Genomic DNA, 26,522 nt, shown 5'->3' on the forward strand with positions numbered 1-26,522 from the left:
GGGAATGGCCGGATGCCTGGGTTCTGAGGGTAATGAAGGTCTGGGGGGAGGGGAAGGCCTGGCTGAGGCTGGGGGGTGCGGCAAGAGTAAGGGGCTTGTGGGCACAACCCTCCAGTCCCTCTCCTTTGGGAGGTATTGAGTCTCGGTACCCTGGCCGTGTGTCTCAGCTGTCCCCTTCATTCCCCCGGGGACAAGACCCCCGTCACAGCTGTGGTTGGCTCCCCTTCATCCCTCCCCCCTACCTCCACCTCTGTTGATGAGCTTTCGGCAGCGTTTAATCGGATTGAGCAGTAATTAGCAAAGCGAGATGTTTGATTACCTATTTAGCATAATGGAGGGGGCTGGGATCCCTAGGTACAGCCAAGGTTGGGGGGGGGGCAGGCAGAAAAGACACGGGGTCTACACTGCATTCTTTTCCCCCCGGGGAGCCAGGAGCCCTGCCTATAAGACTCCCCACCCAATGCCTCCCCTCAAATCTTCACTCCTTGGGGACTTTTCCCTGGGGGATCTGGCCAATCATGCCACCTCTCTCTGCCACCCGCTGTCTCTTTGGTTAGGGGATCTATCACCCACTTAGCCCTACTCGCTGCGCAGCTGGCTAGGGGTGTGGCAGGACCCCTCACTACTTCAATCCTTGCTTTCAGCCGGGACTCCGGCCCAGGCAGGGGGCCAGCAGAGCCCAGGAACCTACCTCCAGGATGGCAGGGGTGGGGAGTGCCCAGGCCAGGGGCTACCAATGCTGGAGATTAGGATAGGTGGGGTGCAGAGATTAGGATGGGTGTGGATTAACCCAAGGGCCCTTCAGGGGTACCCGAGACGGCCTTGCAGCGGTGGACGGGCAGAACGAGATCTGTCAGGTGTGAACGGCAACCAGAAAAAGGGGGAACTGAGGTCCCAGCTTCTCCCCCCTCCGCATCCGGCAAAGAAAATGTCATCAATTTAGCTCCTCATGGAAATGTAATCAGTGGGCTCGCTGCTGGCTTTGTCTTAATTAGGCACTATTGATGGAAGCAGGGAGGGTGCCTACCCATTCCCCTGACTCAGCCTCCCCCCCTAGATCTCCGAGGCCTCCTTCCAGCTTCTGGCGCCGCAGGTACGGCCCGGGCTTGCAGGCGCCCCCTCCGCGGCCCCGGCCCGCAGCGCCCCCTAGCACCGGCTGAGGTCTGCCCCCCCATGGCACACCCCTCTCCTCTGGCTTCCCCAGGACTCAGCCTTTGTTCTCACGGAAAGCCGAGCCCCTCCCCGGCCCGGTCACCTTCCCCAGGGAGTCCCCGCCTCCCGTTCCCCCCAAAACGGGCGACGCTTCCCAGAGCCGATCCTCAGGTTCCAAAGACTCCAGTTCCGTTCTTCCCTCCCCTCCCCCGCCCCGCGCCGCCAGGAGCTCCGAGACCCCAGTCCGAGCTCAGACGAGGGAAACCAGCGGGAGGGCAGGGGTGCTCCAGCCCCGGTTTTTCCCCCGGACCCAGCTGCAGCCGCGGCTGCCTCGAAATCCTGGAGCGCCTTCTAGAGCGTCCACGAGCCCCGCAGGCGGGACGCCGGGCGCCACCTGCTGGACGCGCTCGGGAGCGCGCCCGCAGACCGGGGCGCGGGGTCGGTGCGGGGGCTCCGCCGGCGCTCTCGCCGTCCCGCGGGAGGGTGGCTCGTGGCCTCAGCCTCGGCCCTTCCAGACTGTCCTCGGGCCGAACCCCGCCTCGTCCGGCCTGCCGGCCACGGTGGCTCTCGCCGGGCCCTCCGGCCCCCGCTCCCCGCGGGGCGCACGCGGGCCGGGGCGGGCTGCCGGGCGGCGGAGCGGAGCCGCCCTGCGCCTGCGCCGAGGACGCCGGGCTCGCGGGCACGCGCCCGGGCCGCTCACCCGTCCCGGCCCGTGGTTGCCTTGGCGACGCGTGCAGGCGCGGGCGGGAGCGGGCCGCTCGGGGCAACTTCCCAGACGGAGTGGCCGGTCCGGCGGCCTAGGGAGGACGGGGTCGGCGTAGTGAGGTGTGTGTCGGGGGCGAAGAGGAGGAGGGGAGACGGGGGAAGCTTCGGGGAGAAGGGGCAGCTGTGGGGGAGGGGAGGGCGGCCGTGTCCGGGGAGAAGGGGCAGGGGAGGTGGGGAAAGGGCAGATGTGGGGGAGGGGAGAAGAAGGGGCGGTTGGGGTTGAGACGGAGCAGCGGGGGGGGGGGGGGGGGGGCAGTTGTGACCGTGGGGTGAGGAAGCCCCTGCAAGGGCAGGTTTGTCGACGACAGGCAGCCACTTTGAGGACCTGGCCGCTGGTCCCCTGCGTCCTTCCTGAGTGACGGCGCGAGCCCTCAGGCTGCTGGAGCGGCCCTTCCTGGGGTCGGCCCTGGCGGATCTGGGGGTGAGCCCCTGGGAATGGTGCTCCCCTGGGAAGGGTGCTCCCGGCCTCGCCCGCGGACGCCCCCCCCTTCCCCCCTCGGGAGGCTCCAGCCGCAGGCCGCTTCTCTGGAGGCCCCTGTCTGGGCTGCGGTTGGTTTTATCGATGCGTCGGCCTAACAGAACGCTTCCCCTTGGAGCAAAGCACGCATCCTTCAAGTCTGGAACTCATAACCTGTGATCAATGCCTGTGGCAGCCACAGGTGGCTGTCGGGCTGGAGTCGGAAGGCCCGGCCAATCACACAGTGCCCCTGGGCCGCCGCGAACGCCCCTGCTTCCACCCGAGAGGCCTTCCTCCTGCCCCATTTTCTTCTCCCCCCCACACAATTGGAAATTCCGTGTCGGGTGACTTTTCTCCTTCCTTCTGCCAGTCTGTTCTCGGCCTTAGGAGTCAAATGAGGTTGGGCTTCACTGTGGCCTAGTTCAGGGTTCCTCGGTCAACTATGCGAAGAGACGTTTTCAGCACCCACAAACCGGAGTTCCTACCCCCCCAGCAATGAAAACCTAAAGAGATGTGTTGCAAATACCGTTTCTCTTTTTCTTTATATGTTTTGAGAGGCAGCACGTGAGCAAGGGAGGGGCAGAGAGAGAGAGGGAGACCGAGAATCTCAAGCAGGCTCCTTGCTGTCAGCACGGAGCCCGACTCGGGGCTTGAACTCGCTCACGGGGAGATCATGACCTGAGTTGGATGCTTAACCCACTGAACCACCCAGGCGACCCGCAAATACTGCGTTTCTTTGTTTAGGGGGGTGGCACATTTTAGCGTGGGTAGGAGGAGAATTTTCCACGTCCCCCCCCCACCCCGTTGCTGGGGGTATCGCAGGAGGAAAGGAGGGTTGGAGGAGAATCATCTTGGTTTGCTTGGGTGACTTGATATGACAAGGGATGGGGGGACGGCCTTCCCCTCCCCGGGCCTTCTCTCCACCCATGGCCCTGAGGGGTAAAGTGGCTGAAGGTGTGTGTGACCACGCCTGGCTGGTTGATGGAGCAGGGTGAGGTATCCCCAGATAGGAGTATGATATGGGGAGGGGGTCTCAGTTTATGAATTCAAAAGGGACCGCGTGTATGGAGGGGGGACGGGCTGGGAGGTGTGGATCCGGTTGTGGACCCCCAGCTGCCCGTGTGTCCGCAGGTGTTGCCCGCGCCATGTCCAGCAAAGAAGAGAAGCAGAGACTGAGTGGCCAGGGAAGCGCCAGCCGTGGTGCCCGGGAAAGAGCCTCCGAGGCCACCCTGGCCTCGAAGCCTGGGGACACCGCCCTGCCTCCCCAGCCGGAGTCCGATTCCTTCAAGGAGGAGCGTGGTGGGTACACGCTGGGGAGGAGCTCGGAGGCAGAATGTGTGTCTTCAAAGAGGGTCTGAGGGTTGTGGGGGAGTTGAGTGGAGTGTCAGGCCTGATGCTGGGCTCCTGTCTCTGTGTTTTCCTCCTGGCCAGCCTTGTCCTGTTCTTTCCCTCCTCGCAGTACCCCCCCTCCAACCCCCAACCACCCAGTGACCCCGGAGCTCACTAGCCGGTCCTTTCTTTCTCCTAGCCTCTTCTTCCTCCTCACTTCTAGTGTTCCAGGTTGCTCTGACCACACCGAAGAGGGTTTGATCTCTTCCTTTTTCCCATCTTCACCCTGGGTGGCAAAACAAATAATGTTTTTCTTCCATTAAGCCCATCACCATGGAGACTCAGCCTGCTTCGCCGCCCTTTGAATCCTCAGCCTGAGCGCTGCTTTCTCCCATCTGTTCAAGGCTCTTGCGTCTCTGCCTTCATTTTGGCGGAGCCTTGGTAGACTCAGGAGGGTCAGGTTCAGGGCCACACACACAAAAAGAAGCCCCATGTCTGGATGGAGGGAGCAGAGAGTTTAAAGAGGCTGCCTCCTGCGGCTTTGATCTCAGGGATGCCTCTCCTGTGGGTTGGAAGGTTTTTTTGGTAGCAGTTGCTGTCGCCGGGCCGTGCCTTGGAGCTCTGGCCGGTGTAGATAGGACTGTGAACTAAGTATAGCCCCCACATTTTCCCACTGCAAGCAGCCTGTGAAGAGGGACAGAAATAGAATCCTCTTTTCGTATTAACAGTGGTTAAGCATGGGTGTGGGAGAGAGGTCCGGGGTCCACAGGATACCTAGGATCCAGAGGTTAGAGACCAGCAAAATGTTCTGTTCTGAGTTCTCCCAGAAGCCTTAAAAATGGAACTAGCTCCTGGAGGCTGGGCGCCTGGACCAGGGATGCGGAGGGAGCAGGAGGCGCAGCGAGGTTCAACCTGGAGACTCCTCCAGTGTGAGAAGGGAAGGAGATTCTCAGTGAAAGCCTTGACCATCCAATACAAAGAATCTATGACTCGCTTAGCTCTAAACCTTTTTGTCGTTTGGTGGGGAGCTTTCCAGCTGACCCAGCAGAGGTTCAGAGGAGATGGGGACCTCCACAGCATCCCTGACACCCACAGTGATCCCTGCACTCTTTGGAGCTGGGGAGGGGATTGAGGTCTGTCCCTGCTGGAGAGAGAGGGGCCGGCCATGGTCTGAATGTTTTGTTCCCCTCCCTCCCCCAATTCATATGTTGAAATCTTAACGCCTGACCGATGTGATGTGATTAGTGGGTAGGGGCTTTGGGAGGTGCTCTGATCAGATCAGGAGGGTGGGACCATCATGGATGGGATAAGTGCCTTGGGAAGGTGGTTCCAGAGAGATCCCTTGCCTCAGTCCTCCATGTGAGGACACGGTGAGAAGTCTGTGACCCAGAGGAAGGGTCTCGGTGACCATGGTGCATCCTGGTTTAGGACTTGCAGCCTTCAGAAATGGGAGAGAGAAGTTTCTGCTGTTGAGAAGCCACCCAGTCTGTGCTGTTTTTTTTTTTTTTTTTTTAATGTTTATTTTTGACACAGAGACAGAGCATGAACGGGGGAGGGTCAGAGAGAGAGGGAGACACAGAATCTGAAACAGGCTCCAGGCTCTGAGCTGTCAGCACAGAGCTGGACGTGGGGCTCGAACTCACGGACCGCGCAATCATGACCTGAGCTGAAGTCGGATGCCTAACCAACTGAGCCACCCAAGCGCCCCCGTGCTGTTTTGTTATGGCAGATGCAGGGATAAAGGGGGAGGGCCTAAAACACATTGGTAAAGGTGGGTAAGTGGGCAAACACCCTTTGAAGGTCTCTGTTGACAACCTTTGCTTCCTTAGGTGTTCTTCAACTCCCATTAAGAAAAGGAGGACAGGTTTATAATCCCACATTTGTAGTTTTATTTGTTTGTTCATTTGTTTATTTTGAGAGAGTAGTTGTGCGTGTGTGTGCAACCAAGGAAGGGGCAGAGAGAGAGAGAGGGAGAGAATCCCAAGCAGGCTCCGAGCCGAGCAAGTACTCGATTGGGACTCCTCCGGACGCGGGACTCCATCCCGCATCTGTGAGATCGAGATCTGAGCCGAAATCAAGAGTTGGGTGCTTAACCGACTGAGCCACCCAGGTGCCCCCATATTGTAAATTTAATTATGTATGTATGTATGTGTTTAATTTTTTTACGTTAAGAAATTTTTTTAAGGGGCGCCTGGGTGGCTCAGTCGGTTGAGCGTCCGACTTCAGCTCAGGTCACGATCTCGCGGTCCGTGAGTTCGAGCCCCGCGTCGGGCTCTGGGCTGACAGCTCAAAGCCTGGAGCCTGCTTCCGATTCTGTGTCTCCCTCTCTCTCTCTGCCCCTCCCCCGTTCATGCTCTGTCTCTCTCTGTCTCAAAAATAAATAAACGTTAAAAAAAAAATTAAAAAAATTTTTTTTTAATGTTTCTTTTTATTTTTGAGAGAGACAGAGCATGAGTGGGGGAGTAGCGGAGAGATAGGGAGACACAGAATCCGACGCAGAATCCGAAGCAGGCTCCAGGCTCTGAGCTGTCAGTACAGAGCCCGACAAGGGGCTCAAACCTGGGAACAGTGAGATCATGACCTGGGCTGAAGTTGGACGCTTAGCCGACTGAGCCACCCAGGCTCCCCCATATTTGTAATTAAAAAAAAAAAAAAAAAGAAAAGAAAAGAAAAACTTTAAGGGCTAACCAGTTTTTTTTCCCACAGAGTTTGGCATCCAAACTTATTTGGTGGTAATATATAAACCAAACTGGCACGAGAGTACTTACAGTCAATGTAAGCACTCAGTGTGTATTTTCGAATGTTTTCCTGCGGTGCTCCTGACTGTAAAAGTTAGATTGTGGCGTGTTGGTCGAGAGTCTGCCGGAGGCGGTGGGGGGAGGGGGATCGTGTGTCATACTCCGTTGACAATTGTACATTCTGAAGTCTATGCGACCCCAAGGTTTTGGATAAGCTATAGACCCGTATTTCAGGCAAGTCAGGAAAAGTATAGGGAATAACAGGATGGACCCCCATGTACCCATCACCCAATGATGGCTACATTGTGGCCGTGAGTCCTTCCATTTGCCACATCTCCCCCAGCTCTTCTCTCTCTCTCCAGATGCCACCATTATCCTGAGTTGGTGTTTGTCATCCTCAAGCTTGCTTTTTAAAACAATCAATTTTTTTTTTTAATGTTTGTTTATTTTTGAGAGAGAGAGAGAGAGAGAGAGACAGAGAGAAGGAGACAGAATCGGAAGCAGGCTCCAGGCTCCGAGCTGTCAGCACAGAGCCCGACGCGGGGCTCGAGCTCCCGGTCCGCGAGATCGTGACCTGAACGGAAGTCAGCCACTTAACTGACCGAGCCACCCAGGCGCCCCCTCAAGCTTGCTATTTACATTTTTACTGCATATCTCATGACTTGGATTTTATATATATAACTTGTGTTGTAGGAGACGAAACCGATATACTCTTTAAGCAACGTTTTTTTTTTTTTTTCTTTTTCGAGTTTACTCCTCTACTTGGAGAGTGCATGCGTGCCATCATGAGCGGGTGAGAGGCAGAGAGAGAATCCCAAGCAGGCTCCCTGCTGTCAGCACAGAGCTCTATGTGGGGCTTCATCCTACAAACCCGTGAGATCATGACCTGGGCCGAAATCAAGAGCCAGATGCTTAACTGACTGAGCCCCCAGGCGCCCCCCCCACCCCCAACTTACCCTTGAGGTTGCCTCAGTCTTCCTCCCCTTGGCCTTGGTTCCATCTGGCATCTTGAATGCCTTCAGTTTTCTCAAAGGGCATTAGATTTCTGGGTTACTCGTCTCACCACCGCCAAGCTCCTGGAACCGTCTGTCCCATCTTTTTCATGATTTTCTTTCTTGGCTTCTGTGCCTCAGTCTCCCCTCTTGGGATTCCTTTCTGAAGTCGGAGTGTCCTGTTCCCCAAAGTCTTTTGGCTCCGTCTCATTTGCTGCTTCCTTTCGGCCCATGGCGGGTGGGAAACCCACCGGCTTTACCCGTCTCTTGTGTGAGCAGCAGATCAGGAGGTAGAAACACACCCTCCTGGGTATTCTCGGCGTCCAGAGTGGGTGCGGCAGAAACGAGTGTGCCAACTGAGCTGGGCCGGTTTCCGTGGGCCCCAGCTTCTGCATGTGGGAAGAGCAATGGAAGGCCAGAAGCTGAAGGCCTAGAATAATCTTAGTACTGCTTGGCCTTCATTCCCCTGCCTCCCTCCACTCGTCTACTCCTGCCCTTGTCAGCTTTTTCTTTCTTTATTAATTAAAAAATATTTTTTTAACACTTATTTATTATTGAGAGACAGAGAGACACAGAGCATGAGCAAGGAGGGAAAGGGCAGAGAGAGAGGGAGACACAGAATTCAAAGCAGGCTCCAGGCTCTGAGCTGTCAGCACAGATCCCGACGTGGGGCTCGAACTCACAAACTGTGAGATTGTGACCTGAGCCGAAGTCAGACGCTTAACTGACTGAGCCACCCAGGTGCCCCCCTCATCGGCTTTTTAACAGAAAATTGGGATAGAATTCACTTACTATAAAATTCATGCCTTTAAATTTTTTTCCCTAAATGTTTGTTTATTTTTGAGAGAGAGAGACAGAGGGTGAGTGGGGGACGGGCAGTGAGAGAGGGAGACACAGAATCGGAAGCAGGCTCCAGGCTCTGAGCTGTCAGCACAGAGCCCGACACGGGGCTCGAACCCACGAGCTATGAGATTATGACCTGAGCCAAAGTCGGATGCTTAAGCGACTGAGCCACCCAGGTGCTCCTAATTTTTTTTAATGTCTTGTTATTTACTTTTGAGAGAGAGAGACAGAGCACGAGTGGGGGAGAGCAGAGAGAGACGGAGACGGAATCCGAAGGAACTTACAGGCTCTGAGGTGTCAGCACGGAGCCCAGCGTGGGGCTTGAACTCATAAGCCATGAGATCATGACCCGAGCCGAAGTTAGACCCTTAACCTACTGAGCCACCCAGGTGCCCCAAAGTTCATCCCTTTGAGGCGCAATTCAGTGATTTTGGGCATATTCACAAAACTGTCTCAACCATCACCACTACCTAATTTTAGAGCGTTTGCATCCTGTTCCCCTCCCCCCTGCCCCGAGAAAGCCACTTGAAGCACCTTGAAAGGCTGGCATCAGCTCACCCTATATCTTTACTCCTCATTGCATCAGATCCTAGTTGTTTATTTTTAATTAAAACATGTTTTTGAAGTGTATTTACTTTGAGAGACAGAGTGAGCGGGGAGGGGCAGGGAGAGAGAGGATCCCAAGCAGGCTCAGCAGTGTCAGTGTGGAACCCGATGCGGGGCTTGAACTCACAGACTGTGAGACCTGAGCCAAAACCAGGAGTCGGACGCTTAACTACCTGTGCTACCCAGGCGCCCCCAGACCCTAGTCTTTTGGCAGCCGCTCCCCCTTCCCCTTGCCCCACAGATCCTGATAACCGCTAATCCACTTTCTGTCTGTATGGATTTGCCTGCTGTCCACATCTCACGTAAATGGATCCGTACGGTATATGGTCTTTTGTGACCGGCTTCTTACACCCAACATCACGTTTCTGAGCTTTGTCCATGATGCAGTGTTGTACCTGACCTCCGTTCCCTTTTTTCTTTAAATGTTTGTTTATTTTTGAGAGAGAGAGAGACAGAGCGTGCATAGGGGAGGGGCGGAGAGAGAGGGAGACACAGAATCCGAAGCAGGCTCCGGGCTCCGAGCTGTCAGCACAGAGCCCGACGCGGGGCTCGAACCCACGAACTGTGAGATCATGAGCTGAGCCGAAGTCGGCCGCTTAACCGACTGAGCCACCCAGGCGCCCCATGGAACGCCCTCATTTTTGAATTTTTGTTCTTCCCAGAGCCAACATCGGAGGAGCCCGAGGCACAGAAAGAATTGTCGGAGCCTGAGGCGGATGTGGTAAGTTAGGGATTTCCCTGAGCCAACTCTTCCTCCCCGGGAGCCAGTCAGTCCGAGGTTAGCTGTAAAATGGAGGACGAGGAGGTCTCTCCAATCTGTCGCTGGCGTCTACTCCCTCTCCACTGGGAGCCTGCTTGCCACAGATCCAGCTCGCTGAGTCACGAGAAAGTTCTCCGTGCCCCGCACCTCTCCAGACGGACAGGACTTTACGCGAGGGACAGGGCTCTTCACTTTCCCTTCCTTGTGTCCCCGCCTTTTTTTGTTTGTTGATTTTTCAAATGTCTTTAATTTTTATTGTTCAGTGTTTGTTTATCAGAGAGAGAGGGACAGAGGGTGGGAGAGAGCGAGGGAGACACAGGTTCCGAAGCAGGCTCCGGGCTTCGAGCTGTCAGCACAGAGCCCGACACGGGGCTGGAACTCGTGAACTAGGAGATGGTGACCTGAGCTGACGTCAGATGCTCAACCGACTGAGCCACCCAGGCGCCCCGCCCCTTGTCTCCCCTGCCTTGAATCAAGCGGGGACAGGCTCACCGCGTGAGGCCCAGCTGTGCGTGCTGTGGCTTCGTGCCAGGAACAAGAACTCTCCGGGCCCGGGTGTTAGCAGCTGAGCACTGTGTGCTATATCCTTGCTATTTTTATTTGTACTTCTTTGATTTCAAGTGACACTGAACGGTTTTTTCATATTTTCAGTTTCTCTTTTTGCGACACGACACGTCCGTTTGCGTCCGTTTATTTCCTGGGGTGGTCGCGTTTTCCTCGTTGGTCCACCCTTGGCTCTACATGGGAGACATTTAATTTTTTTTTTTTTAATTTTTTTTTTAACGTTTATTTATTTTTGAGACAGAGAGAGACAGAACATGAACGGGGGAGGGGCAGAGAGAGAGGGAGACACAGAATTGGAAGCAGGCTCCAGGCTCTGAGCCATCAGCCCAGAGCCCGGTGCGGGGCTCGAACTCACGGACCGCGAGATCGTGACCTGAGCTGAAGTCGGACGCTCAACCGACTGAGCCACCCAGGCGCCCCTCTACATGGGAGACATTTTAGAGCATGAAGCTTTCTCGACTTGGAAACTTCAGGTGAAGGAGATTCCTTCTCATCTTCCGGGAGCACCGGGAGAAGGACAGGGTGACTCCTCGCGTTTGTCCTCATGTCTTCCGGTTCCTTTAATCATTTAGAGGAGTTCTCCAGACTTTTTTTTTTTTTTTCTAGTCACCACTTATAATTTTTTTGCCGTCTATCTCGTGCGTTCTTTGGTGTTTCCCAGTCTTGTCTCTTCCCCTTCGTTCTCCCTCTCTGCTAATGCTAGTTTGCTTTTTTTTTTTTTTTAAGTTTATTTACTTTGAAAGAGAGAGACAGGGAATGCACTCACAGGAGGGGCAGAGAAAAAGGGAGAGACAGAGACAGGGTGGAGCCTGACTTGGGGCTCGAACCCGCAAACCGTAAGATGATGAACTGAGCCGAAATCAAGAGTCAGACACTTAACCGACTGAGCTCCCCAGGCGCCCCTGCCAGTTGGCTTTGCCTTGACGTCTCCCGTTCAGTGTCCCCCCCCCCCCCCCCCCCCCCCCGGGCAGGCTGCACCCTTCTCCTTTTTCCAGCTCATCATCTTGGAGCCTGATTGCCTGCTTTAGGCTCCTACCCTACAGGGTCCCTCGATGGAGTTTTACCCCGAGGTCGAGGATTGCTGGGTGAGGTGTCTTTGCAACCACGGGCGTGAAGGGGATCTCTTGGGAAGATCGTGTCCCCCGTTTTCCTCTGTGGTCCGTCTAGTTTCACTCGTTGGACCAAGGGAATCTCACTGCCTTCAGAAGCTTGAAACCCGCCATTCGGCTTCTCTGCAGCCTTCCCTTCAGCATCCTGGACCCGTCAGGCTTCTCGCCTCGTGTCCCGTGTCCCCACGCGCGCTTGTGAATGGGGGAAAGGACTCCTCCTAACAGCTGTACCTGCTTCGGCCCTCTGCTCCCCTCCCGTAGAAGCCCCTTTTCCTGTCCCGAGCCGTGCTGACGGGACTGGCGGGTGCGGAATGGACAGCGGAGCACGACGCCGTCCTGGAGCACTTCGCCCGGGACCCTTCGGAACCCATCGTCACCATCTTCATCGACCCCTGTGTGGGGCTGACGCTGGAGCGGGGCATGCCTGTACAGGTGGGTGCTCGGCTCTCCCGGACCCCGAGGGGGTCGGCCAGGGAGCTGAGGGCTTGCGGCCCTCCGTCACCTGAGTCTTACCTCCTGTGCCCCAGGTGTGTTGGGCCCCGCGGTGGGTCCGCTTGACGGTGGCATACAGAGGCATGAGGCAGGGTTTTGCTTCCGGCGATCTCGTGGTCTGGTGGGGGAGACAGACGTATAGAAACTATTCACAATGTGTTAGGATGCACGGGCGGAGCTGAATAGGAACTTTATGGGGACAGTATAGCCAGGGGGATGCTGGCAAGGCCTGGCGACAGAGGTGACATTCGAGCTGGAAAAGAAAGGTAAGTCCGATTTCATCGCGTCTGGGTGAGAGCTGTGTCGGCAGAGAACGCTTTATGTGCAAAGAAAAGAGCTGTGGGAGGCGATCCTGAAGAGGCGGGCTGGGGTCACTTCGCGGAGGGCCTTGTGTTTATGCTGGAGAATTTGGCCTCCCTCCTGGAGGGAACTAGCGCAGCCTTTCGTGGATTAGAGAGAGAACGCTTTCAACCGTGTGGAAGACACATCGGCGAGGGGTAAGCCACGGGTAGGGAGACGGTGAAAAGACGGGCAGAGTAGAACGTTAGTGGTGGAATCTGGGCAGTGGGTATATAGGTCATTGTTGTAAACCTCCTGTAACTTTTCTGTATGTTCGAAGCCTTTGAAATAAAGTGTTGGAAAAGAGAAAGGCCTTTGCTTTGCTTTTATTGGCAGCACGTACACAAAACGATAACGATAATGAAGGTGAACGTGGCCGTGTGCCGTGACACGATTTGGGAAATGTTCCAGATCAAACAAAAGCAAAAATAGCTTGCGGCTTTTTCCTGTACGTTGGCGTCAGGCAGCTACAAAACATCATGGAAAAAAAAAGAAAAGATCTCATTCGTAAAAGGAAGAGGAGTTTGCCAAAAATGTGTAGGATTTATATGAAAGAAAGCAAGTTTGTTGCAGGCCATGAAACCATGAGAGAAGGTTTGACTGAATAGCCATATCCTGTTTCTGGGTGGGAATCTTAATATTATAAAGATCCTTTATCTAAAAAGAAATGTACCATTTTAATGCAACTCCCACCACAGTGCCAAAGTCCCTAAATCCCTTACGTGAAGATTTAAAAATATATCCAGTCGGGACGCCTGGGTGGCTCAGTCGGTTGGGCATCCGACTTCAGCTCAGGTCGTGCTCTCCTGGATCATGAGCTCGAGCCCCGCGTTGGGCTCTGTGCTGACAGCTCGGAGCCTGGAGCCTGCTTGGGATTCTGTGTCTCCCTCTCTCTGCCCTTCCCCCGCTCACGTTCTGTCTGTCTCTCAAAAATAAACATTAAAAAATATGTATCCAGAAATATGCATGAAGAAGGAAAGTAATGTTGGAGAGTTGTGAATACGAAAATCTCTTCTAATTAAACTGAAGTAATTACAACAGAGCTGTACTGGGACAGGAACATACATTGATATGCAACGTTAAAGACACCAAGCACAGACGCATATATGTAAGCATTTTCTCTGAAAATTGCATTTAAAATCTGTGGGGAAGAACAGATCCTTCGGTGAATAGAATTGGGAAATATAGAAAAGTTTTCCATTAAAAATCGAATCAGCTGGGGAGAGCAGGGGGAGACAGGCAGATGTTGGTCAGAGGGCACGAGGAGATCAAAAGCAGAGGCCACAAAGCAAAAATACACACATGGGACTACATCAAATCCAAAAGCTTCTGCACAGCAAAGCTTCTTCCATCAACAAAATGAAAAGGCAAACCTAAGGATTGGGAGAAAATATGTGTGAATCGTCTATCTGATAAAAGGTTAATATCCAAAGTATATAAAGAACTCCTACAATCCAATAGCAAAAAGAACAGCCTGATCACAAAATGAGCAGAGGGATTGAAGAGACATTTTCCCAAAGAAGACCTACAAATGGCCAACGGGTGTTTGAAAAGGTGCCTCCATATCATCAATGGGAGAAATGCAAGTGAAAATCGCAGCGAGGTATCAGATACCACCTGACGCTTGTCAGAATGGCCATCGTCAAATAGACTCCCAAGAGGCAGCAAACGTTGGTGAAGATGTGCAGGAGAGGGAACCCTCGTGCACTGTTAGTGGGAATGTGAGTTGGTGCGGTCGCTCTGGAGAATGGGATGGACGTTCCTCAGAAACTTAAAAACAGGACTACCCTATGATCTGGCAGTCGAGTCGTGGGCATCCATCCAAAGGAAATGAAATCACTGTCTCAAAAAGATACCCGTACCCCATGTTCGTTGCAGCATTATTTACAATAGCCAAGCTATGGGAGCAGCCTAAGTGTCCACCGATGGATGAATGGATAAAGAAAGTTCCATGTACACACGATGGAACAGTATTCAGCAGTGAGAAAGAAAAGAAGCCCGGGGCGCCTGGGTGGCTCAGTTGGTTAAGCAGCGGGCTCTTGGTTTAGGCTCAGGTCATGATCTTGTGGTTCATGGCACCGAGCCCCGCATCAGGCTCCACACCGACAGTGCATGGAGATGGTCTCTGATTCTCAGTTTTTTTTTCTCCTAAAAAAGTTAAAAACAGAAAGAAAGAAAAGAGAATCTTGCTACTTGCAATATCCTGGATGGAACTTGAGGGCATTATGCTGAAATAAGTCAGAGGAACGTAAATACTGTATGATCTCACTCATGTGTGGAATCTAGGGGGGAAAAACCCCAAACTCACAGAAACAGAACAGATTGGCGGTTGCTAGAGTGAGGGGGTGGGCAGGTAGGGGAAATGGTTGAAGGCGGTCAAAAGATACAAACCTCCAGTTTTAAGAGAAATCAGTTCTGGTGATATAACGTACAACACGGTGACTATCGTCAGCAAGAGCATGTATTTGAAAGTTGCTAAGGGGGTAGACCTTAAAAAGCTCTCAAGATGAGACGGAAAAAATTGTAAGTGCGTGAGGTGACGGATGTTAACTAAACTTACTGTGATCATCACTTTACATATATCAAATCACGTTGTACACATTAACAGTGTTATCGGTCAGTTATATCTCAACACAACCGGAGGGAAAGGGTACAGTTTCATTTATGCAAGGTGAATGGTTCTGGAGATCTCTTAGCACGGTAACCACAATTACCATGTGTGTTCACCTGCAGTTTGCTAAGAGGGTACGTCTTCAGTGTTCTCACTGCACACACACATGCACACGAGAAGAAAAAGAAAAAAAGGGTACCTACCGAGATAGTGGATATATTCATTCGGTTGATTATGCTGATCATTTCACAGGGTATACATACATCAAAGCATCAGGTTGTATACCCTAAATCTATACATTTTCATTTGTCAATTATGCCTCAAGGAAGAGAAAATTTATTTGGTATGCTGAAATACATTCTAAACGAGATTACAGCCTTAGTTGTATGCTTCTGGGTCAAGATGGCCAATTGAACTTCCTTAAAGAATTATTACTCTTGGGGTGCCTGGGTGGCCCAGTCGCTTAAGCGTCCGACTTTGACTCAGGTCATGGTCTCACAAGTTTGTGAGTTCAAGCCCTGTGTTGGGCTCTGTGCTGACAGCTCAGAGCCTGGAGCCTGGTTCGGATTCTGTGTCTCCCCCCTCTCATGCTCTGTCTCTCTCTTTCAAAAATAAATAAACATTAAAAATTTTTTTAAAAGAATTATTACTCGATAAAAGGAGCAAAAGGTAAAACCAGAAAAAAAAAAAATAAACAACACCCAAGAGTAAAGAAGGAAAGAAGCATAATCTAATCTAAGAAACTTGATGAAGTGGGGACCAATGAAAGGTCTGTGCTCTGAGTGACAGAAATGTTCTTCCCAGGGGAATGGTGGACCCCCAGCAAGATGGGACCCTCAGGGCATGTAACAAAAACCTGAAAAGGAAGAAAGCGCCCAGGTATTTTCTCAGAGATTTTACGTTCTTTTGAAATTAGCCTGAACCACCCGCCCATCCCCTCATGCTATCCTCTTAGAGGGAATAAAGCGTAAAATACGCGATCCTTTCACTTGGAGGGGGGAAAGAAACACACTCTCCCAGCAGGACATCAAGGAGTCACCCACAGTCTGTTAGAGCAGAAAAGATGGGGTCACAGAAACTGCTCACGCATGTGGAAGGCGGAGAGGAATTGCGTGGCAACCGCAGGCATATTACATCCAGGGGACACAAATGGAACAAAGCAGACACAGGAGGAAAAGAGCCAAGCAGAAGGAAATTCCTCACAACAGAATTTGTGCTAGGAACAAACCTAACAAGAGCATGAATTCAATTTTTAAAAAGCTGGGAGGTGAAATGATGCAACATGGGAAATACATAAAACAGAGATTGCAAATTTTAGGAAATGAACATAGCAGCATGTGACAAAACCCAGTAGGTTAGAAACAGCGAGGGACTGACGAGCGATCACTGCGGACCCGAGTTGCCAGGGAAGAGAGGCTCGAGATCATCATAGTGCACGAGGAAGAGAAAGCCAATGACGACACGATTAAAGGAACGTTAATAAGACAGGTGATCTAATATAGAGTGCCAACGAATGAGACAATAGAAATTTAAAGATAAAACACAAAGAATTTCCTTGACCTGCAGAAGGACCTGAATCTGGGAATTGGCAGAGCATACTTTTCTTCCACAAAATTTGTTACACAATGTTTAATGTCAACACACGTCTTAGGTAACCTACTGAACTCCAAGGGAATTAATTCTTTGGGAACATCGCCTAGGTGGTATTCCTGCCAAGAAGATTTAACCTGCATCTAATACTGAGGAAACAATTAGATAAATCCAAGTTAAGGGACATTTTGGAAAACAACTGGCCTGGACTGTTAGAAAGATCAGTGCCATGGAAGAAAGAAAAAGACAGGGGTGGGGGGGGGCGCCTGGGTGGCTCAGGTCGGCTCAGATCATGGTCTCACGGTTCGTGAGTTTGAGCCCCACGTTGGGCTCTGCGCTGGTGGCACGGAGCCTGCTTGGTATTCTCTCCCTCTCTCTCTCTGCCCCTTCCTCATCTGCACTCTCTCTCAAAATAAGTAAATAAACTAAAAAGAAAAAGAAAAAAAAAAAAAAAAGGAAAAGACCGGAGAACCGTGTGGAATGCAAGGAAACTGAGGAGACACGGCTGTGTGTGATCCTGGATTGGATCCTGGGTGGCAAAGAACAGCCGTATGTGACGTTATTTGGACCACTGGGGAAAATTGAACATGGATTGTGTATTATATCAAGTGTTGTATGAAGTTCAGTCTTCTGAGTGTGTGATAATTATGGTGTTGGATGTGTTGGAGAATAGCCTTTTTCAGAGCTATACGCCAAAGTATTTAAGGGCGCCCTATCACGATGTCTACTGCTAACTCTCAAATGGCTCAGCTGGGAGAGGGAGCGAGCAAGAGGGTTCCCTCAAGCACAGATGTTGACAATAATGAGTCTAGATGGAGGGTGTGCTGTTCATTGGATTTTTCTTGCAGTTTCTCTATGAGTTGGAATTATTTAAAACACAAAACTTTGGGAAAAAATGACTTAGCCCTCGCCAAAAAACAAATAGTCTGCCACGAGGAAACATGAGGCTGGTCGCCCACTTCTCTGATCACCAGGAAGAACACACTCAGAGTTCTCTCGGAAGGACAGTGTGCCCCAAGGGTATTATACCCAGCCGAGATGGTCAAATACGATGGCAACAAAGAGGTGGTCATTTTCAATCTTGAAAGAACCCTACTTAAAAAAAAATATATTTATCATCAGTGGAAATCTATTCCATTAAGAAATGAACCAAATAGGGGCTCCTGGCTGGCTCACGCAGTGGAGCGTGAGACTCTTGATCTGGGGTCATGAGTTTGAGCCCCACGTTGGGTGTAGAGATTACTCAAAAATAAAATCTTAGAAAAGAAAGAAATGAACCAAATAAAGAACTCAGGAATAAAGAATCTAGGAACGTTCAACTCATTTAAATAAAAATTAATACTAGGGGTGCCTGGGTGGCTTAGTTGGTTAAGCATCCAACTCTTGACATTCAACTGACAGCCACCCAGGTGCCAAAAGATTTTATGTTTTTATTTATTTAATTTTTATTTATTTATTTTGAGGGGGAGGAGGGAGGGGCAGAGAGAGAGAGAGGGAGAGAGAGAGACTCCCAAGCAGGTTCAGCACTGTCAATGCAGAGCCCAACGCAGGGCTCGATCCCATGAACCTTGAGATCATCACCTGAACCAAAATCAAGAGCCAGATGCTTAACTGACCAAGCCACCCAGGTGCCTCAAAGATATTTTATTTTATTAAAAAAATTTTAATGTTTATTTGTGAGAGAGAGACAGTGTGAGCAGGGAAGGGGCAGAGAGAGTGGGAGACACAGAATCGGAAACAGGCTCCAGGCTTCCAGCTGTCAGCACAGAGCCCGACGTGGGGCTCGAACTCACAAACTGCGAGATCATGACCCGAGCTGAAGTCGGACGCTCAACTGACTGAGCCACCCAGGCACCCCAAAGATATTTTTAAGTGATCTCTATGCCCCAGATGGAGCTCAAACTCATAACCCCAGGTCCAAGAGTCACATGCTCTATTGACTGAGCCAGCCAGGGGCTCCTCCCCCGCCTTTTAAAAAGTTTTTATTTTAATCGCCCTGTGCTCAGCATGGCAAGTGCTCTCCTTAATTCCTGTCACCTATTACACCCATCTTCCCGCCCACCTCCCCTCTGGAAAGTATCAGTTTCTTCCCTATAGTTTAAAGTCTGTTTCTTTCTCTCTCTTTTTTAAGTTTATTTATTTATTCTAGTACTCTCTACATCCAACGTGGGGCTCGAACTCACAACCCCAAGATCGAGAGTTGCATGCACTCTCACTCATACATACCACACTTACACCACACACACAGGCAAACCACACGTATCCTAGAATCACGCCAATGTGCACCACACACGTACCGCACAATATACCACACACACTCACTAATCTTAACACGTACACACCAGTAATCCAGCACACAAAAGCCAGCTGAGCCAGCCAGGCACCCCAAGAGTCTGGTTCTTGGTTTGCTCCTCTTTCTGTTTTCCCCCTTGCTCGTTTTATTTCTCGAATACTGCACAGGAGGGAAATCATACGGTATTACATATATATATCATTTTAAGAAAAATAATAGTGTTAAGCTTTAAAAAAAAAAAAAGACCCAAAATGCCAAAATTTAATTCTGGGCAGTGGGAAGATGGATGGTTATTTATTTCTTCTTTGTGCTTCATTTTCAGTTTTTGGAATGAACTAAATTGTAAAGAGTAGTCAAATGCACGCCCACACGAAAGGCAGATCTGATCTTAGGGAGGAATGGCCCTTCTGAGCATGTAGGGAAGTCAGGAACTTGAAAATTGTAAAGTTTTAACTACACGAAAGCTGTACATTTCTGGACGTGGGCAACGACAACAGCCACACAAACTCACCATTAACCAAGTTGAGGGGTAAATGGAAAATTGGGAGAGAAGTTTATGCAGCTGAAATGGAAACACCCAAGTCAATTGCCTGTTAATTCCATTCCTCTCCTTCCGGCTTTCCCTATACCTACAAGTGCTTCCCCCATTCTATCCCTTTCATTCCATCCCATCTGTCCAACATTTATGGAGCATCTAATGTGTCCCAGTCAACTGTACTAGGTTCCGGAACCAAGTTGGACAGAATACACAGTCCCTCCCTCCCTTCAAGACATGCTCTCTGCACTTCCTCCCTGTGGTTCTGGGTGTGGACTCTGTTATGTCCCCTGAAAGACACAGGAAGCACACCGTGACACATTTGGAGAGGAGTCAGGATGCCCTAAGGGAACGTGACAGAGACCTCAGCCAGGCCTTCGTGATTGGCGCCTCAGATTCTGTGGGGTACCATGCTGGGGTCTGGACGCTGATCTCTGACCTACTGTCTTTCATGCAGACGCAGAACCAGATCGTCTACTTCATACGCCAGGCGCCGGTTCCCATCACTCCAGAGAACTTCGAGGCCACCGTGCAGTTTGGGACGGTGCGTGGTTCGTACATCCCGGCCCTGCTTCGGCTGCTCAGTGGCGTCTTTGCCCCTCAGATCTTTGCAAACGCAACCTGGCCTGAGAGTATTCGAAATCATTTTGCTTCTCACTTGCACAGATTCTTGGCCTGCCTGACAGGTGAGCGGAAAACCTCCCGTGCCTGGTTCCTGTCTGGGGCCCCACCGACGGGAGGGGCGAGCGAGGCGGGTGGGAGATTCATCCCGAGTACCTGTGCGGCCCGGCACGGAGTCGGTGCCTGTGTGCGTTTGCTGAATGCGTGGGTCAGGGTGCAGAATTTGCCTCCCAGTACAGGTACGGTTTTCTGCCGTCGACGGTTGACCAGATCCGCTCAAACGTAGAGTTGGGTATTTCATGAGTACACGTGGGGTCAGGGGAAACGTGGGCGGTATGGGGCTCCTGGGGGGAGCGCATGCATCGTAGAAGAGAACGTTGAAGACGCGGTCCAGATCTTTGACCTTATTTTATGACAATCTCTTGTTTTACCTCAACGAGGTTTCCCTCTTGCCTTCTGTCATTTTCCCTCTTGATGTCAAAAAATTAGGAGTCGTAGTTTCTTTTGCCCGTTCTCCTGAAATCCCCTGGGCCCTGGAATACCAACCACTGTTGGAACTGGGGTAGCATAAACTCATTCCTGTCTGTGAACTTCCGCGGTCCTGTCCTTTCCTTTCCTTTCCTTTCCTTTCCGTAGATACTCGCTACAAACTGGAGGGGCACACGGTTCTCTACATTCCTGCAGAGGCCATGAACATGGAGCCTGGGGTGGTAGTTAAGGACAAGGAGCTGGTGCAGCGGCTGGAGAGTGAGTGGCTGCCGTTGCCAGTGTGTTGCGGGGCCCAGGGGACGGCAGAGGGGCAGCCCAGGGGCCGAGGAAGGAGCCGGGTTGGGAGGGCTGCGCGGGCGGCGGCGGGAAGGACACACGGGGGGGGGCCGTTTAAAGACGCGCAAGAGGTTTTGTGCTCTCGCCCGCAGCCTCCATGATCCACTGGACCCGGCAGATAAAGGAGGTGCTCAGTGCCCAGGAGTCTGTGGAGATAGGAGAAAATGTAGGTCCTCTGGAGGAGATTGAGTTCTGGCGCAATCGCTGCATGGACCTGTCTGGCATCAGTAAACAGCTGGTGAAGGAGGGAGTGAAGCACATCGAGTCTATCCTGCACCTTGCCAAGTCGTCCTACTTGGCACCCTTTATGAAACTGGCCCAGCAGATCCAGGTTGGGGAGCGGGCCAGAGGATGGAGGCTTAAGGGGCCGCCCGGGGTGGGGGCTCAGCCGGTTAAGCGTCCGACTTCGGCTCGGGCCGTGATCCCGCCGTTCGTGAGTTCGAGCCCCGCGTCGGGCTCTGGGCTGACGGCTCGGAGCCCGGAGCCTGCTTCGGATTCCGTGTCTCCCTCTCTCTCCGCTCCGCCCCTGCTCACACTCTCGATCTCTCTCTCTCACTCTCTCAAAAATAAATAAACGTTAAAAAAAAAGAAAGGATAGAGGCTTAGCAGAAAGTGGACGGTGGTTGGGACAATATCAGGTGCTAAGGAGAAGGAGCCAGAGTAAGCATCAACGGCAAAGATAGATCCACCCAGTGTTTGGACTTGGACTTGGGTGGGGGGCGGGAGTACACAAGGAGGAAAACACAAGGTCCCAAGGAGCTTATGGTTTAATTAGGGAGACTGCAGTCAGTCAACAAATAAACACTGAGTACCTTCTATGAGCCCCACCCCTATAATCTGTCTCCATGAGCCCCACCCCTACAGTCCAGCTCAGAAAATAAGGCTTCCACAAGACAGAATCACTAGATGGCACGGGGTCAAAGAGGAACCCATAGGGTTCAGCCAAGAGAATTGCAAGACAAACCCTTAAAAAATAAATTTAATAAAGCGTGACGAGATGATTCTGTTAGCTTTGGGGACACGCAGAAGGGCAGAGTGATCTGTGGAATACAGGCAGAGAAGGCGGAGGCCTTCTCTTCCCGGGCAGGATTTTGAGCTAGGTCTTAAGGGAACTGAGCCACAGCTACGTGGAAAAGTTTAGAACCCTGCATGAGACCAGGGCGGTGAGGGATACCGGGTGAAACCGCGAGGGTGTGCGGTCAGTCGATCAACAGTTATCGAGCGGTGCGCGGTTCTGAATTCGGCTGGAGACGCTGGGAGGTCCAGGGAGATGGCGTGGACCATCCCTGAGCTCACAAACCCTGAGCGTAGGGAATCCCAGTCTGGTGGGAGAGATGGGACTCCCCACGAGAAAAGACACCGAGGCCCCGTGGTGGGAAGCACGAACCCAAGCGGACAGGTATGAACTCGGGTCTTGAGGGCCCACGGAGACCTGAGGTGCCTGGCTAGGCTCTGAGAGAGGCAGGTCAGGGCGGGGTTCCAGGTGGGCAAACGGTGCTGGCTCTGGGCCGCTTCTTTCCAACGGACGGGACTCACTCCCGGTTGGTCTTCCCTGCCAGGATGGCTTCCAACAAGCCCAGTCAAACCTGACGTTTCTGTCGATCCTGAAGGAGCCCTACCAGGAGCTGGCCTACATGCAGCCTAAGGACATCTCCAGTAAGCTCCCCAAGTTGATCAGCCTCATCCGCGTCATCTGGGTCAACTCTCCCCACTACAACACTCGGGAGAGGCTGACCTCCCTCTTCCGAAAGGTGCGCGTTCCGCAGGGGCGGGGCGGAGGGCTTTAGCAGAGGGGCCCGATTCGCTGAGGAAGGGGCATCGCTAGGCAGACAGTCTGCAGTTTCGGGCAGTGAGGAGCGGCCCGGGGGTGGGGGTGGGGGCCTGGGCTGGACAGCCTGCTTCCGTGGTGGGGGAGGCAGGCGGCACAGACGCCCAGGCTGAGCTGGGCAGGAGGGGAAGGCCCTTGTTTTCTCATCTCCAAAGCCGGGCATGGCAGTGGGCGAGAGGCAGGTTTGGGAAGGGACGCCGGCTTTTGAGGAGCGGGACCCACGTTCCATCTGGGCTGACTGAGACGGGGCGCTGAGCCGGGAAGTGAGCCGGGCTGCGGCAGGGAGCGGCGGGGAAGGGGTGGGTGCCACTCGGGCCACCCATCCGCCCGTCCACCCGTCCGCAGATGAGCAATGAGATCATCCGCCTGTGCTGTCACGCCATCTCCCTGGACCGTGTCTTCGAGGGCTACGTCACTTCCAGCAAGGAGGACCTCCAGGGCTGCATCTCGTGCTGCCAGGCCTGGAAAGACCACTACCTACAGGCTGTGCAGATGCATACCCAGTACGCCGTGCGTCCCCCACGGTCCCGTCTGTCACCCCTGCCACTCCCGCTGAGCGCAGATGTTTAAAGCCTACGGATTCCGGTTCCGAGACCCGGTCCCAGTTCTCTCCGGATGCAGATACTCTAGTGCCTAGCCCTGGCTCCTCCTCTCCCTCGTCCCGGGAATCCTTCCTGGCTCACTCCTCCTTTCTTGGATTTCTTGGCTTTCTTGGCCCGAAAGTCTGAAGTTCTAAAACTTCTAGAACGGAGATGCTTTGTCTCCTCTCTGCTTCTCCTCATCTTGCGTCTCCTCCCTTCAGGGCTCAGGAAAACTGCCTCTGGGGGTCCCCTTTTCTAAGGCCCCCCAAACCCAGGACTCCCAGTTGGAGCTTCGCACAGGCTGTTTCCTACATTTTCATCCGGTCCACCTTTCTCTGGATGTAGGTTCTCCAACCGGGGCTGGGTCCTGGACCAGACCAGCATATTCGCTCAGGTGGATGCCTTTGTGCAGCGCTGCAAGGACCTCATTGAGGTGGGCAGACTGTCAGGGAGGGAGGGGCGGGCACAGTGGACCCCAGACCCCGGCCAGGGGCCGAGGAGACAGGGCAGAGGCTGAGCCGGGAGCTTACTGCTTGGACTCTGCATAACTGTGTGCCCCACCTCTGTCCCGTCCTTTTAGACTCTTGCCTGTTATCACTGCCCGGGTGTCTTCTAGTTCATTCTGCAGCCCCAATTCATCCCAGTAGCTCCTTGTGTCTGGTGGGTCCTCCCTGGTGTTTAGACATCTTGAGCCAAACCGAAGAGCTCAGGGCCTGCGAGGTCAGAAACAAGAGCAGGGAGGCCTGACGCTCGCTGACTTCGTTGTAGGTCTGTGACTGCCAGTATCATTTTGCCCGCTGGGAAGACGGCAAGCAGGGTCCCCTTCCCTGCTTCTTTGGGGCCCAGGGGCCCCAGATCACACGGAACCTGCTGGAGATCGAGGACATCTTTCATAAAAACCTCCATATGCTGCGGGCTGTCCGCGGGGGCATCCTGGATGTCAAGAACACGTCCTGGCACGAAGACTACAACAGGTGAGAGTGCCCCCCCCCCCCATCCCGCCCCTGCCCCGGGCTGGGGAGGAGGGGGGTGGGGCGGGGCACAGGGGGCGGGGCTGGAGGAGGGCCCGCAGTAGGTGATGCTGGGCACACCCCGTTAACCAGTGAGAGCCTGTTTCCTCCACTAAAACAGAGGGCCTAGTGGTAGAACCCAACCTCACTGTATCGCTTTGCGGAACGAACGGAGTCGGGCACGTGACGCCCTTGGCGCCTGGCACCGGGGAGGCCCTCGGTATCAGCCCGGGGGGAGTCTCACTCGGGGCGTGGCCTTGAGGCAGGTGAGGGCGCCTGCCAGTCACCGGTCATCACGCTCATCACGCGTCTCTAACGGCGCAGGTTTCGTTCTGGAGTCAAGGACCTGGAGGTGATGACTCAGAACCTGATCACCTCCGCCTTCGAGTTAGTCCGAGATGTGGAGCAGGGAGTGTTACTGCTGGACACCTTCCACCGGCTCGCGTCGCGGGAGGTGCCGCCCCCCCCCCCCCCCCGCCCCGCCCCGCCCGGCTTCTCCTCTGCCTCCTTCAGTTCTTCCTGATCCTTCCCGACTCCGTGCCACCTCCAGTCGTGCCGTCCCACGTCCCCCCCCCCGTCCTCCACCGCCAGAGCCTCTTCTTCCCTCTGCTCCCCGAGTTTCCAGATGGCCCCGGGAGAAGGTGTCCTCCAGCTTGAGTCCCTGGGGGGGACCCTGGATCCGCCGGGGCGCGGGTTCAGGCTCTCTCCCTTCTTCCTTAGGCCATCAAGCGCACCTACGACAGGAAGGCGGTGGACCTGTACATGCTGTTCAATAGCGAGCTGGCCCTCGTGAACCGGGAGCTGAACAAGAAATGGCCGTACCTGGAGCCCTACGTGGCCCAGTTCTCTGGGCAGGCGCGCTGGGTGCGGATCCTGCGGCGGCGCATCGACAGAGTCATGAACGTGAGCGCCTGGCCTCTCCCCAGACTCGTTCTCGTGAGGTGGTGGAGGTGGGGGGCTGTGCCCCGTGCTGGCCGGGGACCCGCCCCGGGAGTCTCCCCAGAGCGTCTCCACGGTGGGAGGCCGGGGTGGGCCGGGGGACTGGCAGGTGCGGGGCCCGGACAGGACGGGGCCGGAGCTTGGGATTCACAGCGACGGCGGGCGTGATGGGTGGAACGTGAGTCCCGCTAGGATTTTCCTGTCAAGCTGGAGAGGAGGAGCCGGCCCAGCATCTGGGAAGCTGGGCCGTCAGAGGAGGAATACGACCTTGGGCAGCTGTGGCCCTTGAAGGGCCTGGTCTAGAACAGCAGGCATGAAGAACCAGAAAAAACCCAACAACCTCTAAAGGGCAGTTTTGGGCGCGTAGGTCTAACGCTCTTGAGGTATCTGCCGTCGTGTGATTGGTTCTGGTGAGACCCAGGCGGCCTGCGGACAGCAGAGGCCGCTTCACGGTCGCTGAGCTGGGACTTGGGGAGGAAGGGCCCGTACTGGGTTTCAACGTCGTACCTCTTCTGTCCTCACCTCCCGTGATTTACTTTTTTTGCCAACTTCTCCTGACCCGAGTTTCCGTGCTTCCCCTGCGCGCTGCTGACTCCCTGGCCGCCTCCTGTCACCTGTGCGTGTGGCCCAACTTCCCCCCGTCGGGCGGTCGGGGCCGGCCTCTGCCGCAGGCCGCACCCCGTGTGGGCCCGCGGGCGGGGAGCCGGTGCCTCGGAGGATGGTGGCCAGCGGGCTCCAGCCACCCATTGTCCCCACCCCCCCCCTTAGTGTCTCTCTAGTGCCCACTTCCTGCCCCACATCGGGACCGGAGAGGAGAGTGTGCACGCCTACCAGCAGATGGTTCAGGCCATCGATGAATTGGTTCGAAAGACTTTCCAAGACTGGACGTCAACGCTGGACAAGGACTGTATTCGGCGGCTGGATACACCGCTGTTACGGGTCAGCCAGGAGAAGGCGGGCATGCTGGATGTCAACTTTGACAAGTACGGGACCCAGTCCCACCCCTGTCCCTGTGCTCGGCCGTCTCCCCCGCCGCTCCCTGCTCCCCGCTCTCCCGAGGCCTTAAGGCCCTGCCCTAGGTTCCTCGCGCCATTCCCGCTTCGAAGTCTCTCTTATGCTGTGATGTGCGTGCTGTCACTTCCTAACTTCAGTTCTGCGCTTCATCTCCAAAGCGCAGCCCCCGGTAACCCCCTGGGCCGGCGATGTAGGCATTCGGCCACTAGATGGCCACGACGCCTCAGCTAAGTCATCCGACCGCGAGCCGAGGTGCGGGCTTTCCTGGGAATCCGTCAGGCCCTCTCCTACGGCTTTTACAATGATGACGTTTTCAGGTTCCAGTGATTTAAAATGTAGTTAATTCATGTAATCGTTACTCAGAAAGATACACTCAGGGCCCTCTGTGTGCTGGGAACCGAGTTAGGCACTGGGACCGTGTCAGATGGCAAAGCCCGTGCCCTCTGCCACTCTGGAAGGGAACTGGGGCCGTACTGCCTTCCGTTCCGTAGAAGATGCAGACGGGAAAAATAAAGAAGGAGCTATGCAA

At 53.7% G+C, this 26,522-nt stretch overlaps 1 protein-coding gene across 5 annotated transcripts in view; it reads left to right on the forward strand.

Annotated features, from left to right (window-relative positions):
* Positions 1-1,551: 1,551 nt before the first annotated feature.
* DNAH2 (dynein axonemal heavy chain 2) overlaps positions 1,552-26,522 on the forward strand; it is a 93,075-nt gene continuing 68,104 nt past the window's right edge. For 2 of the 5 annotated variants that reach the window (XM_078437832.2, XM_078437833.2), the window contains exons 1-14: positions 1,554-1,977; positions 3,506-3,673; positions 9,545-9,603; positions 11,577-11,747; positions 19,633-19,861; positions 20,433-20,543; positions 20,714-20,952; positions 22,181-22,372; positions 22,795-22,952; positions 23,376-23,463; positions 23,799-24,004; positions 24,365-24,494; positions 24,761-24,943; positions 25,748-25,962. In XM_078437832.2, the coding sequence (XP_078293958.2) occupies positions 3,520-3,673; positions 9,545-9,603; positions 11,577-11,747; positions 19,633-19,861; positions 20,433-20,543; positions 20,714-20,952; positions 22,181-22,372; positions 22,795-22,952; positions 23,376-23,463; positions 23,799-24,004; positions 24,365-24,494; positions 24,761-24,943; positions 25,748-25,962 (2,135 nt within the window). In that variant the 5' untranslated portion in view covers positions 1,554-1,977; positions 3,506-3,519. Of the gene's footprint in view, positions 1,978-3,505; positions 3,674-9,544; positions 9,604-11,576; positions 11,748-19,632; positions 19,862-20,432; positions 20,544-20,713; positions 20,953-22,180; positions 22,373-22,794; positions 22,953-23,375; positions 23,464-23,798; positions 24,005-24,364; positions 24,495-24,760; positions 24,944-25,747; positions 25,963-26,522 lie in introns of all 5 variants that reach the window. The other 3 variants (XM_078437831.2, XM_078437830.2, XM_078437834.2) reach the window with 3 other exon arrangements.

This window comes from Panthera onca, chromosome E1, assembly GCF_046562875.1.
Source record: "Panthera onca isolate mPanOnc1 chromosome E1, mPanOnc1 haplotype 2, whole genome shotgun sequence".
Classification (NCBI taxonomy): domain Eukaryota; kingdom Metazoa; phylum Chordata; class Mammalia; order Carnivora; family Felidae; genus Panthera; species Panthera onca.